Source organism: Eschrichtius robustus, chromosome 4 (assembly GCF_028021215.1).
Source record: "Eschrichtius robustus isolate mEscRob2 chromosome 4, mEscRob2.pri, whole genome shotgun sequence".
In the NCBI taxonomy this organism is placed as follows: domain Eukaryota; kingdom Metazoa; phylum Chordata; class Mammalia; order Artiodactyla; family Eschrichtiidae; genus Eschrichtius; species Eschrichtius robustus.
Genome location: NC_090827.1, coordinates 45,995,322 through 46,015,250, shown reverse-complemented (window position 1 = coordinate 46,015,250; position 19,929 = coordinate 45,995,322). Strand labels below are relative to the sequence as shown.

The 19,929-nt window shown below is 36.6% G+C and overlaps 1 protein-coding gene across 1 annotated transcript in view; it reads left to right on the top strand.

Moving 5' to 3' along the window:
- Positions 1-2,336: 2,336 nt before the first annotated feature.
- MAP9 (microtubule associated protein 9) overlaps positions 2,337-19,929 on the top strand; it is a 41,147-nt gene continuing 23,554 nt past the window's right edge. Inside the window, exons 1-5 of the mRNA XM_068542093.1 lie at positions 2,337-2,421; positions 4,030-4,177; positions 4,922-5,006; positions 6,085-6,402; positions 12,992-13,221. Coding sequence (XP_068398194.1) covers positions 4,103-4,177; positions 4,922-5,006; positions 6,085-6,402; positions 12,992-13,221 — 708 coding nt within the window. The 5' untranslated portion in view covers positions 2,337-2,421; positions 4,030-4,102. The remainder of the gene's footprint in view (positions 2,422-4,029; positions 4,178-4,921; positions 5,007-6,084; positions 6,403-12,991; positions 13,222-19,929) is intronic.

Here is a 19,929-nt window from a genome sequence, read left to right as displayed (position 1 = left end):
TGTATTCCTATAGAGAAATTCTCACAGTGTACAGTCATTATGTGTTTACTCAGCCTTCTAGCTCTCTCTAGTCTACAGGATCCCCAGGCAGGGACTTAGTCTGCTTTACCTTGGAACTCACCAAATCTGACCCAAAATGTTATGGGTATACTTACTTATTGAATGAATGAATGAAGGCAAAGTTTGGAAATGAAAAGAGTAGTAAACTCAAAAAAGTTTGCTAGGCAAATACTTCTGTGATCAAATATATATTAGAAAAATGAAATATAGAGAAAATGTTACATAAGCTACTGAAATTTTGTGTGTTGGAGTGTTTTCATTTTCTTAAGTGAGTATCCATGAGCTTTTATAGGAATGTTTCAAAAATTATTTTTCAGCTTTAAATGCTATTTGTTTATTCTTGATTTCATTCATTCATTCAACAGTTATTTATTGCAAACTATACATCAGAAAACATCATGCTATTAATTCAGGTTTATATAATGTTATTATTAACATATTATTATACTGAAGCTACCTGAAAATATTAATAAAGTGCATAATATTCTGGTGCTTAACATAATAGTGGAAAGACATTGTGCCTTAGGGCTTGTGAGAAATTAACTAGTTCAGGTTAACTGTCTTATTTACTATAGCTATGTATGGCATAGCTTTTATATCCTGTATTAATTATTTTGAATTAAGTTAAAAATATAAATCTAGTGGGTTCTGTAAAAAAAGATAGACTTTTTCCTTAAAGGCTCTTTTTATTAGTATCTTTGTGAATTTTATTTTCTTAAGCCATATCCAAGTGAAAACTATATTAGCCAAATGGATGAAAAAAATGAACAGAGCATTTTGAATGAATATAAATACTTCAACACAAACAAATTAGTACTTCACATATAAGGAAAATGTGGACCTTGTCCTTTCCTTGTGGACACAGGTACTATGATGGAATCATATTTGTTGATTAATAACTTATATGGGTCAGAAAGTTAACAGTAAGTGGTGAATGAAAAATCTTTGATGCAGACATCCAAAAATGTTTGAAAACATCAAAGTTAAGCAAATGTTGATCAAACTGAGTTTTTCAAACAAGGACAAGTTGAGCATCAACTGAACATAGTATCTAAAAAATTGCATTGCACATATTGTTAAAAGCATAGGTTGTTTTTTTACACTAAATTTCGTATTTCTTGTTATGCACATTTGGTTTTTCAACACATTGATTTATTAAACTTATATCTCAATGTGATTTGTTTATAAATATTTGATGAACAAGTGAAAATATATTTCAGAGTCAGGGGAAAAATACCGGCAACAAGTTTAATTACTTGTCAATGAATAATAAATGCATTCAGACAATTTAGGATTGAGCTTCTTTTAAATTAAAAAAAGTAGAAATCCTTGTTATTTTACAGTCTATAAAGAAAAGTCTTTGTTTATTTGTTTAAGGATTACCTATGCTAATTAAGTGGTGTTGATTTTGGTTACCTTATCAGCACACAGTCCTCTGCCTATTAGATCATTTTGTGGACTGGTTTGATTTTAGCCAGATTATCCACCGAGTACATATACAAAGCGGGGAACTTTACATTAAAGAAACACTCGGAATGGGTTTTCAGCTGTGTGGACAAGGGATGACTTCTATCCAGGCCCTTTGTGGCTGAGTTGCACAAAGAGAGTATCTAACATTGACGGAATGTAATCCCAGGCACTCTTCCAAGTATTCCATCTGCATGATTTCATTCAATACTGACAGCAACGCTATTAAGGTGGCTATTAATATTATTATCTTTATTTGTTTATTTTACAGAAGAGGAAACTGGGGTGTACAGACGTTAACTTGCACGGCGTCACACGGACAGAGGGAGGTGCACCAGGATTCAAACGCGTAGTTTGACCCCTGAACCTGCAAACGTCTCTATCTTGCTATTCTGTCCCATCTGTTAGTGCACTAGTCCGTTAGTACACTACTACGATTCACAGAACTTCATGTCTGTGACAACTGTGGCAAAACGAACGATGGATGTGCTTTGTGCGGCTGAAGATCCTAACGCCACTGACAAGCGCCAGCTCTCAGCGCGCAGGTGGGAGCTGGACAGGTTCTGTCTCCTAGGTAATGATTGAAGCACAGGCGGCCGATAAAGCACCCTTCTCCCCAGACCCAGAGGGCTGATGTCATTTCCTTCGTCTGGGCGGTTGCACCAGTGACACGGCGGGCTGTAGGGCGGTGTTAGGTACCCGAGAGACCTGCGGCGCGGTATGTCACTTCCTCCCGGAGACGCTGTTTCCTAGCAACGGCTTCCCACCTCCGTTCTTAGTACCGCCTTCTCGCTCCCTGCAGAGTTGGTCTCTGAGAGCAGCCAGGCCCAGGCCCAGGAGAGGGGCCAGCAGCTGGTTCCTCCGGTCGCGGGGAGACATCCGCAGGAATGCAGAGTGAGTACAGACCGCAGGACTTGAGGGTTGTGGAGAATCGGGGCGGAGGCGGCGCTCGGCTATGCACCGACCTGGCTAGTGACGGGTGCTTGCTTGGTCGGCCACACGGGGCAGATCGAGCAGGCACAGGGCGCCACCTGGCCGGGCCGGAGCGGTCCCCCACCCCGCGCTGATGAGGGCGGCGGGGAGGGTGAGCAGCCTCCGCCTGGAGCACTGGAAACGTCCACAGGACCATTTAACAGAGATTTTAATGTAGTCCATCACAGAAGCTTCTTTTTGTTTTATCTAATAGATTTCAACACTTGTGAGAGGGAAGAGTGGCTGGAAAAATATCACTATTTACGATCTTTTTCTTTCCCAGCACTGTATGTAAACTTTTTTTAAAAAAATGGTGATGTTCTTAGTTATATACACTAAGTCCCCTACCTATGAACCTTCAAGTTGCGAACTTTAAAAGATGCGAACCTGCGTTCTCATGTCCAATCACGTACGTTAGTTCACGTGTATGGTGTACATTGTCACGTGCGTGCGTCCTCCACAAGTGGTTGTGCTTTTGTGTACTTTACTGTACAGTACTGTATAGGGCACAGTAGTTCAGTATCTTTATTTCAAGCCCAGGATGCCCGGAAGCAAGAGGGTAGATAGAATTGAATGCAGCCAGGAAGCAGAACATGTGCCATCAATGTCAGGCATGAGTGAAATTGCAGCTTGCCCTCCGTCTCCTATTGCTGACAATCCTTCAACTCTACCATCTTCCACCTCCTCTCCCTCCTCCAGTCAGTAACTCTTCTTGCCTGTTCACTTGATGCCGGCCCCTGTATGCTAGTTGTTGTACTGTACTACTGTTGGGTACCTAGGCTAAATTTGTTGGACTTACGAACAAATTGGACTTACAAACACAATCTCGGAATGGAACTCATTGGTATGTAGGGGGCTTCTGTACTTCAGGGGTCCCCAACCCCAGGCCGCAGACCCCTGTTAGGAACCAGGAACCGGACCACACAGCTATAGGTGAACGACGGGCGAGTGAGTGAAGCTTCATCTGCAGCCCCCCATCGGTCCCCATCGTTTACATTACCGCCCGAACAATTCCCCCCACCCGCCATCTGTGGAAAAATTGTCTTCCACGAAACTGGTCCCTGGTGCCAAAAAGGTTGGGGAACGTTGCTGTACTTTATGCTGACAATAGTCTTCTTTGTAGCCTTTTAAATAATTATGGCTGTTTTGTAGGCTATATTATACTTTTTGAATGGAAGGGAGGTGAAAAAGTTTCTATTTTAATTGGCAACAACCTATTGCACTCATTATTTAAATGAGTGCAATAATTGTAAAACTTATTTAGGATAATAAAATAATTGTAGAAATATTTTTGGATAACTTCAGTTTGAATTTTATTTTTCTGAAAACAAGTTTGTTAGTAGAATTTGCTTTTTCTTTACAAGAACTCTGTTTATTACTCTGCTACTTAAAAGTGAAGATATAGCTCAACGTTCATATGATGCTTTTCTGGTTTTTGTTTGGCTTTGGGGGCAGGGAGGGAGTACTAAGTGTAGTAATGGAAATTCTCAAGCATGCAAAAAAGTCTGATTTGTTTTTTATATATTTCAGCCACCATCAGAGGTTGAATTATCCCTATCATTTGTTAGCCATTTTATAAAGTTAGAGAATTAAAATAAACACTATGTCTGATGAAGTTTTTAGCACAACTTTGGCATATACAAAGAGTCCAAAAGTCACCAAAAGAACTACTTTCCAGGTAAAGTATTTTTATTTTGAATGATTTTACATGTTAAACACTGTATTAGGAATATTGGACTTGAAAGTGCTTCTATTCAATACAGCAGTCCTATGTAAAGCTGGAGTAAATCTATGTTTCTTTTGAAATTTTGCAGATGATTGTATTTGGGCTCCAGTATTACCAACTCTTCTGTGTGGCTTTAAGACTACCAAACTAAACTCAATACTAGGTTCTTACTATATTAAAAGTTAAATTAGCTTTTAAAAGTTGAATAGCAGCTTCTAATTGCCATTTTCATATAAAAAAAATTTTTTTCCCCCTGGTGTAACATTATAACATTTAGGTTTTCCCTGTCCAGTCACTACAATTTTGAACTCAGCCTCTAAGTTTGCAGTATTGATTACATCTGTTAAAAGCAATATGCTGAAACAAAAGATCATAAAGAATACCAGTTTCTTCCATAATGCCAGTTTATAATGAACCCTGTCTAAATTGAGTCCTTCAATTAATTTGCTTGGTGTTGTCTGTCTTCTTTAATTTAACCCTAAGCTCCATGAGGAAAGGAATTGTCTGTGATATTCTGCATTGAGTCTTAGGGGTTGGGTGCATGGCATAAGGTAGGCTTTCAGTGAATATCTGTTAAATGAATGAAACCTAAGTTTTAAGGCAGTTATTAATCAAACATTATTTGTTTAAAGAATTAATTCAATATATGAGACCTCCACATTTGGGAGGAAATTGATTTTAATTATCTCATTTCAGGATGAACTAATAAAAGCAATTACAGCTCGCTCAGCCAGACAAAGAAGTTCTGAATACTCAGATGACTTTGACAGTGATGAGATTGGTATGTGAGAACATGGGAAAGTAAACCACTTCTCTTCTTTTTGCTTCTTTAGTTAGGTTTAGTCCAACCCTGCAAAAAAATCACTATGTTAAAATAATACCTATGAATTCACAGGTTTTAGATCTCCAACTTTTTAATGAGTAAAAAGCCACTCTTAATTTTAAAGAAGTTGTATGATTTTCCTTGTTTTTTTTCTGAATGTGTGTATGAAAATAAAATTTAACTGACAGCAGATTTGCTTGTTAGTGGTAAACCACATTGGAGATAACAAGTTCATCTTTAAGGTCAACCCTATAAGGTAATAACTAGGGCCCATAGAACTAAACTTTGTGCACGTTAGGATCACTTTTATAATGCTTTTTATAAATCAAGGTTTTTTTGGCTGTGACAGGGAATCAGTTTTAAAAACCCAGTATATCAGTACTGTATGGTTAATTTGGTTTCTTTTGATTATGTAAAATATTAATATTTTACATTTCAGGATAAACATACAAAATTCTAAACTTGAAATTCAGTGTTTTATACTTTCAGTGAATAACTCTCAATGTTCTCTGTAAAAGTAATCAGAACAATAGTTAAATCATTTCTTTATAGTTCGGTTAGCATTCTTTATTATTCTTCTCATAGTAAAATCTAATACTGTGGTATGGATGGAATTGCAGTTCCAAAATTTTTATGAAAAAACATTATTAGCAAATTCTTCCATTTACAAATATTGTTGATTTTATGAAGTTTTTGAAAAAAAAAGAAAAGCTTTACAGTCCAAAATCTAATTTAAATGTCCATGGCTGATTATTATTTTGAAGAACTTTTGAAGGACTTTTCTCAGAGGAAGCACAGTGCTTGCCTTGACAAACTATTCATACTCGATAAGTATGTTTTGAATAAATTAATGAAACTGAAATTTTTATTTTACAAATGCCAATAAAAACTGCCAAAGTTAACTGTTTTTTAGGGCTGCAAATCTATTCACAGTTGTAAATTCATTTCCAGTCTTTAAGGTAATCTTTTTGATTGATGTAATGTTCAAAACTTTAAAATATACTATTGAAAATATTTTTTCTCTTCTATTTTTCAGTTTCCTTAGGTGATTTTTCTGACACCTCAGTAGATGAAAATTCAGTTAAGAAAAAGATTAATGATTTTCATATATCAGATTATGAAGTAAAGAATTCTCCAAAACGGTCTTTTTTGAAAACCAAGAAATCAATCAATGATGTGAGGAAAGATGAGCCAGTAGTCTCTATCAAAAATGATGAAATGGCACCTGATGGTGGTGAAGGCATGGTTGTAAATCCCTTATCTGAATCTCAAAATAAACAACAAGAAGTTGAAAGAGAGAAAATTAAAATGGAAATGAAACCCAGAATTCTTCCAATCAAAAGCGTATCTTCAGGTAATTTGTTAGGTTACTGTAATTGCATTTCTTGAAAATTTATTTTAAGATAATCAATCACAAAATACTTTTACATGGTAGCTAGTAGATTTTTTTAAATTTTTATTTATTTATTTATTATTTATATTTGGCTGCGTTGGGTCTTCTTTGCCACTCACAGGCTTTCTCTAGTTGTGGAGAGCGGGGGCTACTCTTCATTGCAGTGCACGGGCTTCTCATTGTGGTGGCTTCTCTTGTTGTGGAGCATGGGCTCTAGGCGTGCAGGCTTCAGTAGTTGTGCTGCATGGGTTCAGTAGCTGTGGCTCACGGACTCTAGAGCACAGGCTCAGTAATTGTGGTGCGTGGGCTTAGTTGCTCCGTGGCATGTCGGATCTTCCCAGACCAGGGATTGAACCCGTGTCCCCCACATTGGCAGGTGGATTCTTGACCACTGCGTATGGTGGCTAGTAGATACTTAAGAAAAAAAAATCAGACTTAACTTTTCAATTTTACAGATATAAATAAAAATAATAAAACCATAGAGAAAAACCATAATTCTGATGTCCAGTTGTATGTTCAGTCTTGTATCCCTGCTAGTGCCTGATAGCTGGCCAAAGTACCTTCAGTCATCCACAGCTGTGGCTCCAAAGCTCCTCGGTCCAGCCTTGCTTAGGCCTGTGAGCTCCAATTTTGTTTTTAGCAGTGGAACTACAATGGAATCCTTTCTAATCCATCTCACACTCCAGACATCAGGGTTATAGCAGCATTGGGGCTAGTCCTTAAAACAATCATTTCCATGTAGCCATTTGCCAGAATATTTGTTTGGCATTTGTATATTTGAAGGGGGTGGTGGGGGGAGGTGTTGTTGCTGTTATTGTTTAAGCCTCCAGACTTTCCTTAAGAAAAGAGAATCTCCATTTGGTTTCTCTGTTCCCCAGGAAAATCCACTAAAACTCAATTTTCTGTGGGGATGTTCCTGGTGTGATTACAGTAGTTTCTCCACAGTTCTACTGGGCTCTGTGCATAGTGCAGCAGAGATGGAGTAAAGCAGGCACCAACTGCTGTGACATCCTCTGGGCTGCCATGCAGAAACAAGGGCATAGAAGTTTAAGGATTTGGAGTCTTCCAGTCTTTTTCTGTTCTATAGAAAAAATAGTAGTTGATGCTAACCTTCACAAAAACCTCTTTCTTTCACATCATCATTAAATATCATACTGGTAAGTATTTCATACTTTACATATTAGATAGCACTGGTAACCTTAGGCAAAGCTATATTTCAGACACTCCTTTTTCCACCCCCCAAATTCCATCCACTTTCAAATGAGGAGAAGATATGAGCAAGCAGGGATACTAGGGGAAAAGCTACTGCAAGTTAATTATGTGTGACCTCAGCCATAGGGTAAGTCTCACTGTCTTCATGAGGAGGGGGTGGAAACCTGCTCTCCTTTCCTACAAAATTGTTTTAAGAATCTACTGAAGTATGTCTCAAACTATAAACTTCTACAAAAGTGTAAGCACAAGGCCTAATGAAACAGAATTAACTTGCTAAAATGTACCTTCCCAGTGTACTGAGTAAAATCAAAAATGGAGAGAAGGGAAATGTAATCAAACAGTGAATAATCTATTACATCACCATTTTGCAAAGTATGTTCCACAGTTTGTTCATTGGTATTGAGGGGAAAACACAGAGTTATAGGAATTTTAAACCAATTTCTTTATGAACTTCTTGGAACTGTTAATAAAGACATATGCACAGTGAATCTTCAAGAAAGAGTATGCAGTGTTTCCTAGTCTTACTTGAGTTTAAAAACCTATTTTTATGGATTATATTTATCCTATTTGTCCTGATTCTGAAGAGCTTTTCATTAGGTTAATAAGAAAATGTGAGCATATTATAGAAGCTAAAAATTAGTCTGATATAGATAGAAGTATATTATTAGAACTTTATGGTAGATAATCAGCAATAATCTACCCATTTAATATCTTTTTTAAAACGTGTGACAAATTAAAATGAATAGAGAGATACTGTATTTTGACCACAAGATAGCTCAGGCTTCTAAATGTGCAACACTGTATTTTTAAACAATCATTAACCATTTGCAATTCAGTATATGTAGGATAAAAAAAATTACCAAAACAGGTAATCATTTACATTTGATTGTAAAATAAAACATTTGATAATGTATAGATGTATTTTTTTTCTTTCTGAGAACTGATGATGTTTCTGGAAGTGGAATTTTGGTATAAAATATATTAAAATCATTATTCCTAGATTATTCAAGTTGAAGAAAAAAGTTGAGGCTGCTGGTTAGTGCCTGGCATGTAGAATTCATTAAGTATTTGAATGTATAAATGAATAAATGAATAATTCATTCATTAAAGAAGGAAAGTGGTTAATGAGCTTAGCTTTATCCTTCTCTAAATTTTTAGACTTTTTTTCTTATAGAGTTTAGAACTTAATATTTTTTTTTCACCTTCCAATACAAGATTTATTGTGTTCCTTTAATTAAGAGCCTACAGTGACTTGTACATTCACTCCACGAAGTTTTTTTTTTTTTTTCACACACACACACTGTATTTTATTTTTACAAGAGATAAATAGACTGACACCAAGCATTGTACATGGATGACCACAACAAAAGCAACAATGATTGCAATTACCAAACATGAAACACATTCATACTATGTCATAATATTGACATTCAGTCCAGTAATCCTCCACTGCAACAGCTCCTTTACTTTGCAGTGAAAATTGATTTGTATATTCTTTGCCTCTGAGTCCTTGTGGGATTTTTTTTTTTTTTTAATTCAGACAGAAAGTCACAAAAATTATACTCATCCTCATCAGTTCACTCAGTCCCATGTAATTAATTTTTTTTTCATCTTGATCTTTTGTTAGCACTTTTATGAGTTCATCAGTTTTTCATTAGAGTTCTGAAAATGCTTATTCATTCAGTTCAGCAGTAAAAACTTAATATTTTTAATGTAGTGAGATATTGCTGAGTATCACTTAATGCTTTATAAAAATATTAGAACCTGAAAGTTTCCTTAGTTCTTGCTTGTCTGCTGTAACTAGTACAATAATCAAACTCTTTCACTTTTATCAGGTAATGGTCACATTGGTAGTGATTGTAGAAAGTAATTTTTACAGGTTATGCTGTTTTTATTTTAACTTTAAAGCAGGAGAACCTTGACTCTATTAGCATTGGAGTCTGGGTGCTCCTGCTTTAATCCCACAAATTAGAGTTTATGACTATGGGCACATGACCTCTTTGTTCCTCATTTTATTTACCTGCAAAATGGAGACAATAGTTGAACCACCACTAGGGGTTTGAAGCAATTAAGTTGAGTTCATGTATTTGAAGTGCTTAGAGCAATCTTGGTATAAATTAAGTACTCTATAAATGCTTTTACTATTCATTTTATTATTCAGCATTTGTTCATAAGCAGATCATTTTATTTATCCCACATATTTATTGTGGGTACGATATGTTTCACTATTACAAGCACTGTGATAGTAGCTATCACTGTGGCATTACAAAGACTTAGTACCAATCCTCCAATACTGTCTTAGTCTGTTCGGGCTGCTGTAACCGAATACCACAGACTGGGTAGATTATAACCAACAGAAACCTGTTTCTTACAGTCCTGGAGGCTGGAAGTCTGAAATCACAGGACTCACATGGTTGGATAGGGCCCTCTTCCAGGTTGCAGGCTTCTCATTGTATCTTTATGTGGTGGAAAGGGCAAAGGAACTTTGTAGAGCATTGTTTTAAGGGCACTAATCCCATTCATGAAGATTCTACCCTCATGACTTAATCACCTCCCAAAGGCCTCACCTCCTAATATGTCACTTTTGAGGTTAAGATTTCTACATAAGAATTAGGTGGGGACACAAACATTCAGACCATAGCAAATACTTTACAATTTGGTGGGAAGGTGTATAAAAGGTATAGTAAGAACACAGGAAAGTGGGCATCTAAATTTACCTGAGGGCATCAGGAAAGGCTTCCTAGAGGAGCTGGTGTTAATAGCTATAACTGACAAATAATAGTACCTGTAGTCAGGACTCTCAGATGCAAATGACCCAATTCAAACATCAGTGGAAAGAGTTTATCCCTGTGTTGAGCATGGATGTCAGAAGTCCTTGCTTTAGGTGTGATTAAGTGTAGAGAATCGGTATTTCTATATCATCAGGATTCTCTCTCTTTACTTTTACCCTGCCTCCCTGACCCTCTCATTCTCTCCTCCTGCACTGTCACTGCCCCATTTACTCCATCCCTTGGTCCATTTTTCTGTCATTTGGTTTCTTTGTCTCAGACAGCCCTTCACTTGGCAGCAGAGAATGCCACTAGCAGTCTCTAAATCACATCCTTCCAGCTCCATGGCCTTAAATGCATATCCACCAACTCCAAGTAGAAAAATACTGACCTCCTGACTGCCTACTGTGGTCAGAGGAAATGAAGTTTCTATGATAAGCTGCACAGGAAGAAGGGGGCTGCATCACGTGCCCATCATTCTCACTGAGGTATGGAGGAGATATTTATTAACCCACCAGAATCACATGGATAGAAAGGAGAAGAGGATACCCAAAAAGAAAAAAAACAGGAGTGGTGGACAAATCAGAACAGGAAATGTCTATACAATCGTTGATATTCATTGAACACTTCCCATGTGTCAGGCACTGTGTTGTGCGCTTTGTATGTATTATCTTACTCAAGTCCCATGAGCGCTTTAGGAAATCTTAGCTAATTCTACCTATAGGAAAACTGGGGTGTGTGGCGGTTATATGATTCGTGGAAGTTTACAATGCTAATGAGTGTCAGAGCAAGATTCAAATATGAAATAGCTGAAATAGGCAACCCATACAGAGAATGGGTAGAATGGTGGTTATGAGGGGCTGAAGGGAGAGGGAAATGGGAGTTGCTAGTCAACAGATGTAAAGTTTCAGTTATGCAAGATGAATAAGTTCTAGAGCTCTGCCTTGTGGCATTGTGCCTTTAGTTAATAATACTGTATTGTGCACTTGAAAGTTTGTTAAGAGGGTGGATCTCCTATTAAGTGTTCGTACCACAATAAAAAAAAATGACTCAAAACCAGGCATTATACAATATTCTGCTTAAACTGAGGTTCCAAAGACAGGCAAGCATTTGTCAGGAGGAGAAACAGGAAGTGGACATCCTAGGCAGAAGGAGAGCTTGGGTGGCAAGCTCTGGTGGCAGGAGGGATGTGGCACAGCTGCAGAAGCACAGTGAGTCCAGCATTTCAGGACAGATTACTAAGTGGGTGTGTCAGTGATGAGGCAGCACAGGTAGCCAGGGACAAAACCATGAAACCTTTTATATTGTTCAGAGGCAATGAGCTTTTTATTCTGTAAGACTGGCTGATGGGGAGCCATTGAATAATTTTGTGGAGAGGAGTGATGTGATCTGATTTGTGTTTTATAAATGTCACTGAGGCAGTAATCTAGGCAAGAGTGGATGAGGAACTGAGAGTGGGGATGTAGAAAGTGGGATAAATGAGAGAGAAATTTAGCAAGTAGAATGGATAGGGTATTGTGATCCTTTGGATTTTGAGGGAGGAATCTAGGATGACTCTCGGATTTTGGATTGGACATTTGACCAGAGTTTAGGACATACCTAAAATTGACAATGAAACATTTAAAGTGGTTCCAATTAGGTATGGTTGTAGAATCTTCTAGCAGGATTTATAACTCCACTTATAGATAAAAAGGATAAAGGTATTAATTAATTCAGTTTTGAAATTTCGTCAGAAGAATACATTGGTAGAACAATGGAGAGATGGATATGTATAACAGGTAAAATTTAGGGAAAAGTTCATGTAAAATGTTTCTTATCATGTTTTGAGGGCTGGAAGTATACCAGCATTAGATTGTTGTTTTAAACTTAGAAGTAATGGAAATAGTAACTAAGAAATTTTAATAACTGCTGGAGAGGTTTTATGGACTCAGAGAACAGCAGCTCACAAGTTATCCAGTTGTCTGTTCCTCCTTCCAGGGACATTTGGCTCTTCTACTCCCTGTACTGACATCATCTTTATACTTGTAACAGCACTTACCTTTGTCTTATAATTTTATTTGTTTAGAATCGTCTCCGTTCCCAACCTCTAAAATCCTTGGACAGGGCCATTGCCAGTGTCTTGATTCTGAGGTCCATTAATGTGAATGATGTGTATGGGGCCTGGCAGCAGATACTCAATAAAGGTTTGATGGATGAACTGCCTCATTTTATAAAGGCTGAAACTGAGGCAGTTTGATTTTGTTTGTTAAAAAAAATTTTTTTTTAATACTATGAGAGTTGATGAGTTAACTACTCCAAAAGTGAAGTATACTAGTTACTTCCAGGATGGTAGCCATTTAAAAAAATTTATTTGATTATGAACTATCGCCTACTTGTACTTTCTGGAGTTCTGTGTAGAGAAGGGTGTGGGCTTCTTCTAGACTCTCCAGGATAGAAAGCCAAGGTGCTTCAGCACAGGAGGGAAGTGTGGTGGCACCTGCAATGTAGGAGAAGCCATGGTCATTTAAAAAATGTATTTTTTAGTGTATTAAATTGTATTTAATGTATTAAAACATTGTATTTTTCTGCAGAAAATAACAGCAGCCTTGAAGCAGACAACCACTTTAAGCCTTCACCTCGGCCAAGGAGCATGTTGAAAAAGCACAGCCACAGGGAGGAGAAAGACAGTCTAGGAGAAGATAAAGACACTGCCCTCCATGAAGAATTAGAGGCACATTCTGCACCTTCGTTCCTCTCAAGTCTGAATGGCAGACAACCAGAAGCTGAGAAAAATGCATTCTCTGAAAACCTTGACCCTGAGGTTAGCACTACTGCTAAACTGTGTTTCTAATTCAGGTTTTTGCATCTGATTATGAGAGAAAGAATATTTGTGTGCGTGCGTGCATGTGTGTGTGTTTTACATGATTTCTTCAGCAATTGATAAGGAAATAATTTTGTTTTTAAAAATATATTATATTTTATTGGATCTAAAACTCAATTGTAAGATATACCAAAAATACAGCATTATTTTATGTACCACTAAGAAAGAAGAAAACTGCTAGACTGTAACATACGATGCATCCAATTTCAGAGAAAGTAAAATGTGAAAAACAACTGTTGCCTTTTTGAATCTAGGCAACACTTTAATTGCAAGAGTTTTTATTTACGTATCTTTGAATTGTAAAATTTATGGCCAGTGTCATTTTATTCATTTGGTTTTAATCACTCAACAAATGTATACTGAATGTTCACGGCACAGTCCTATATTTTTTGGGATACACTAGAAGGGATGTAGATGTGATCCTTCAGGACTTCATCAGGAGTTTACTGTGTATTTTTATTAGGGAAGAACACTTGGCCGCCTGTCTTTACATTTCACTATGGTTAGAGAAGTTCCACCTCACATTTCAGAAGGGGTAAGTATGGGAAGAGCATTCCTCCTCCACAATCTGCTTGAGCAGATCAGAGAAAAGGAACTAAACAGTACTGGCTAAGCTTCTTTCTTCTTCTCCTGACTCGTCTGTGTTACTGATGTGAGAAAAGATCTGCTCCCCAGGACGTGGTACAAAGGCAGACAGAGGAAGTCCTTTGTATCATAACTAAACAGATGAATCTCTCCAATTCAGGCTAGAAGTATGAGCACAGTAGACTCTGATTCCACTCTTATCCTGTAGGTTAGCTTTACCAGAAAAGCTGGCATTTTGATATAAATCTGCCTGACTTCAATGTGCTATGTCCTAATTTGTTCTGAAAATCAGGTGAAGAGAGGGTGTTATCAAAACCAAACAATTATTTTATGTTTAATAAAATCATCTGGCCAAGTGGATATTTAGTTCACCATAGCTGCTGTAACAAATTGCCATAAAGTAGATGACTTAAAACAACAAAAGTTCTCTCAGTTCTGGAGGTCAGAAGTCCAATATCAGGGTGTGGACAGGGCCATGTTCCCTCTGAAGGCTCTAGGGAAGAATCCTTCTTTGCTTCTTCCAGCTTCTGGTGGTTGTCAGAAATCTTTGGTTGTCCTTGGCTTGTAGCTGCACCACTCCAGTCCCTGCCTCCATCAACCCATGGTCTTCCCTGGGTCTCTGTGTCTCCCCTCACTTTTCTCTAAAAAAAGACATCAGTCATTTGATTTAGGGTCTGCCCTACTCCAGTAGGTTCTCATCTTAACTAATTCCATCTGCAAACACCTTATTTTCAAATAAGATCACGTTCGGAGATTTGGGATAGACATGAATTTTGAGGGAACACTATTCAAACTGGTAGTGATACCTAACTTTAATTGCTCTTTGTGATGTATTCTATATCCCTTGATTAAAGAAAAAAATATTCCTAAAGTTTTTAAAGTAACATTATATTATGACAGAAAATTTAATTGAAAAATATCTACGCAAAATCCCACCACCTAATAACAACTATATTCATTATTCTCACTCCCCTTTTGGGCTGTTTTCCTATACTTGTTTTTATAATATTTGTCATCTTAACATTCACAATGTTTTGTATCATGCTTTTTTGTTTAATCTCTTAACATTAGGTCATGACGTGTTTCCATGTTGCTGGGTGATCTTGAGACTACGTTCACCTTAATGACTATAACATAGCCCATATTGTAGAGCTATTATCTTTGTTGGGTATATTAGATACTTCTCTTTTTTTTTTTTCCTTCTTTTTTTTTTAAAATTAATTAATTAATTAATTAGTTTTTGGCTGCATTGGGTCTTTGTTTTTTTTTTGTTTTTTTTAAAGTTTAATTTTATTTATTTATTTATTTATTTATGGCTGTGTTGGGTCTTCGTTTCTGTGTGAGGGCTTTCTCCAGTTGTGGCAAGTGGGGGCCACTCTTCATCGCGGTGCGCGGTCCTCTCACTATCGCGGCCTCTCCTGTTGCGGAGCACAAGCTCCAGACGCGCAGGCTCAGAATTGTGGCTCACGGGCCTAGTTGCTCCGCGGCATGTGGGATCTTCCCAGACCAGGGCTCGAACCCGTGTGCCCTGCATTGGCAGGCAGATTCTCAACCACTGCGCCACCAGGGAAGCCCACTTCTCTTTTTAATAGTCTAAATTTTCCTTATTCCTCATTATAAAATTTTCCTGACCATGCTCTGAATCTTCTTTAAGCCCACATTTTCAGGGATTTATTTATTTTTTTGTCCAACCCTTCTCTCTCCTATGTCTATAATCTTTGGCTCTGGAAGAGTCTATTTTCATCCACATTCAACTATGCTGAAGCCTCTTTAACCTTGTATAAGCTTTCACGTGACACTGCACCTCTCTCCCTATTGCCTTACCTTCCTGCAAATGTCACAGCTGGGTATCAAAAGGGTGACATTTTCTTTCTCACTACAACCTCACTTCCCACCTTTCCTTTGTGTGTGCATGTGTGTGTGTGCGTGTGTGTGTGTGTGTATGATGATATATATCTATGTTTATATGTTAAATTAACTCATTATTCCTGGAATAAAATCTAGTCGATCATGGTAGACCATTTTTGTGTGGGATTTGATTTTTTAATATTTTGTTAAGACTTCTACATCAATATTTATGGAGGTTGTCTATAATTCTTTCCTTATAATGTTGTTATCAGGTGTGAGTATCATATGAATTGGGGAGTGTCTCTTCCTCCTTTATTTTCTAAAAGTTTGTTTGTTATGAAACCAGAAGTTTAGTATCATTTTCCCCTTAAATGAGAGAATTCACCAGCGAAATTATCTGGTCCTAGAACTTTCTTTGTGGAGAGGTCTTTGACACTAAGTTTAATTTTTTTTTTTGGGGGGGGTGGTGAATATTTGGTATCCAGATTTTCTCATCAGTTTGGTAATTTATGTCTATTTAGAAATTTGTCCATTTTATCTGAGATGTTGAGTTTATAAAGTTGTTTGTGATAGTCCCTTATCCTTTTGATGACAGTAAAATTATCATGACATTCCATCTTTCATTTCTAATATGTAGTTTGTGTTTTCTGTCTTTCTTGTTAAATTTTGATAGGTATTGCTCAGTTTTGTTAAAACTTTCCTAAGAACCAGTGTTGGCTTTGTTAGCTTTCTCTGTTGTTTCCAATTTTGTTGATTTTCACTCTTTATTATTTCTTTCTTTTATTTTCTTTGGGTTTAATTTGCTTACCTTTAAGTTAGAAGATGTGTCCATTCATTTTAAGCTTTTCATCCTTTCTATCAAAACTTTGAAAACTATAAATTTTCCTCTAATGCACTGATTAACAGCACCCAATTTTTTTGGTGCCATTTATTTTCATTATCATTCCTTTAAATATATTTTCTAATTTTCCTTGTGATCTCTTTTTTGACCAAATGGTTATTTTATGGTGAATGATTTTATTTCCACATATTTAGATCTTCTCTAGATATATTCTTGCATAGATTTATAATTTAATTTTATTATGATCAAAGAATATATCTTATATGAATTCACATTTTTAAAAATTGTTGAGATTTTTTTTTTATGGCCCAGACTAAGTGTGTCTTGTGAAAGTTTCATTTGTATTAACAAAGAATGTGTGTTCTGCAGGTGTTAGATATAATGTTCTGTAATTTCAGTTTGGTCAAGATGGTTGGTAGTGTCATTCAGATCTTCTCCATTCTTACTGAATTTTTGTCTAGTTGATTTACCATGTACTAAATAGAGTGTGTTAAAATCTCCAGTTATGTTTGTGAATTTCTCTGTACTTCCTTTTTGTTCTGTCAGCATTCCATGACTCTAATTAGACACATACACATTCATCATTATTAGTTCTTAACCCTATTTAGCATTAAGAAATTTTTGTATCTCTGGTAATGCTTCATATCTTGCAGTTTGTTTTGCCTGATATTTCAACATTTCAGTATTTGCATGGTATAACTTTTTCCATCATTTTCCTTTCAAACAATTTTTTTCTTTTTCTTTAAATGACTCATAATAGCAGTTTGGTATTACTTTTTTATCAAGTTGGACAATCTGCTTTTTAATTGCGATCTACTTATGAATCCATTATTCCATTTATGAGTGTTTAGTACATATGCTTTTTTAAAATAAATTTATTTATTTTATTTATTTTATTTTTGGTTGCATTGGGTCTTCATTGCTGTGCACGGGTTTTCTCTAGTTATGGCAAGTGGGGTGCTACCCTTTGTTGTGGTGTGCAGGCTTCTCATTGTGGTGGCTTATCTTGTTGTGGAGCACGGGCTCTAGGCACACAGGCTTCAGTAGTTGTGGCTCTTGGGCTCAGCAGTTGTGGCTCGTGGGCTCTAGAGTGCAGGCTCAGTAGTTGTGGCTCACGGGCTTAGTTGCTCCACGGCATGTGGGATCTTCCCAGACAAGGGCTTGAACCTGTGTCCCCTGCATTGGCAAGTGGATTCTTAACCACTGCACCACCAGGGAAGTCCAGTCCATATACACTTAATGTAAGTACACTTAGGGCCAATTTGTTGCTGTTTGTTTTCTATTTATTTTATCTATTTTTTTAAAATTGAAGTTGTTGTTCCTCTATAATTTCTTTCTTGCTTTTTTTTTTTCAGAGTTAATCACATAGGTTTTAGTTTTCCATTAGTTTTCTCTGTCGCCTTTTGACTATACCTATTTGCGTTTTATATATATATATATATATATATATATATATTTTAGGAAGAACTATGTGTTTAACTTTCTAGGTTCTTCACTTCTGTGGTTTTTTTTTTTTAAATTATTAGTACCTTTAATTATTATTTATTTATTTATTTTTGGCTGTGTTGGGTCTTCGTTTCTGTGCGAGGGCTTTCTCTAGTTGTGGCAAGTGGGGGCCACTCTTCATCGCAGTGCGTGGGCTTCTCACTATTGTGGCCTCTGTTGTTGCGGAGCACAGGCTCCAGACGTGCAGGATCAGTAGTTGTGGCTCACGGGCCTAGTTGCTCCACGGCATGTGGGATCTTCCCAGACCAGGGCTTGAACCCATGTCCCCTGCATTAGCAGGCAGATTCTCAACCACTGCACCACCAGGGAAGCCCTGTGTTTTATTTTTAGTAGTTGTCTTATGGATTACAAGATGTGTCTATAAATGGTCACAATACAGTTGACACTGTATTGTTTCACATTTAAAATAGAAACCTTCTAACGGTATAGTTCCATATACTCCCTCATCCATCACGCTGTTGTTGTCATGTATATTACACCTACATATGATATAATTTCCACAACACAGAATTATAACTTTTCTTTAAAGAACCTTTTAAACTTTTTGTCTTAGACTTTTAAAGAACTAAAAGAAGAAAAGAATAAACATTTATAGTTTTCTTAGATATATATACCATTTCCAGGGATCTTCATTTCTTCCTATAGATCCAGATTACCTTCTAGTGTTATTTCCCTTCAATCTTAAGAACTTATTTTTGCATTTCTTGGTTTGCCAGTGATGGATTCTCTCAGTCTTTGCTTATCTAAAACATATTCACTTTATCTTCATTTTTGAAGTATGGCTTAGTTGAATATATACTTCTTGGCTGACAGTTTCCTTCTCCTATCCCCAGCTCTTTATAGGTTTCCATTGTTCCTGGTCTCTATTATTTCTGTTAGTAAATCAGCAAAAATTTATTTTGCTATCCTCATTATACAATGTTTTGTTTTTTTCTGGCAGCTTTCAGAATTATTTTCAAGATTTAGTCTTTTTTTCTTTGAATTACAACAATTTAACTATGAGGTACCTAGGTGTGGTTTTCTTTATATTTATCCTGCTTGGGTTTTGTTGAGATTTCAGGATTTGTAAACTGATATTTTCCATGCAGATGGGAAGTTAAAATTTTTTTTCTGTTTTATTTTCTTTCCTCTTGTTTGTAATTACATGCACATTGAAATTTTTGATATGTCTCACTGATCTCTAAATTTCTTTCATGTTTCTTCAATCTTTTTTTCCCTTTGTATTTTTAGATTGAATAAGTTGTATTGTTCTGTCTTCAAGTTCACTGCCTTTTTCTACCATTCCTGATCTGCTGTTAAGTCTATCAGTGATTTTTTTTTTTTTAAATTTCAGTAGCGTTCAACTCTAGAATTTCCATTGGTATTTTTTGTATTTTCTGTATCTAATAATAATATACCCCATCTGTTCAGCCACTATGTATATATTTCTTCCTAAGTGCTTGAACATATTTATAATCCCTACTTTAGAGTTCTTGTTTGCTAATTGCAACATCTGGGTCATCTCTGGCTTGGTTACTATAGACTGCTTTTGTTGTTTTTGTTTTCATGAGTATGTGTCACCATTTTTTTTACTTTACTTATTAACTTTTTGATTGACTACTGAACATTATGAATGATATGTTGTAGAGATTCTGGATTCTGTTATGTTCCTCTGAACATGTGTTCTAGCACACAGGTATTATGGCTAGACTCAAATTCCCAGCTCTGTCTCCCTTGCCATGGACATTGACTGAAATCTCTGCTTAGTTTTTTCACTTTCTAGCTACTGTGATTTTACAGGACCCTCTGAGGTCTTTCCCATGCCATGCATAGATGAGCCAAGTGTTTGAGGTGGATTTTATATGCAGATATTGGGGTTCATGCCTTCT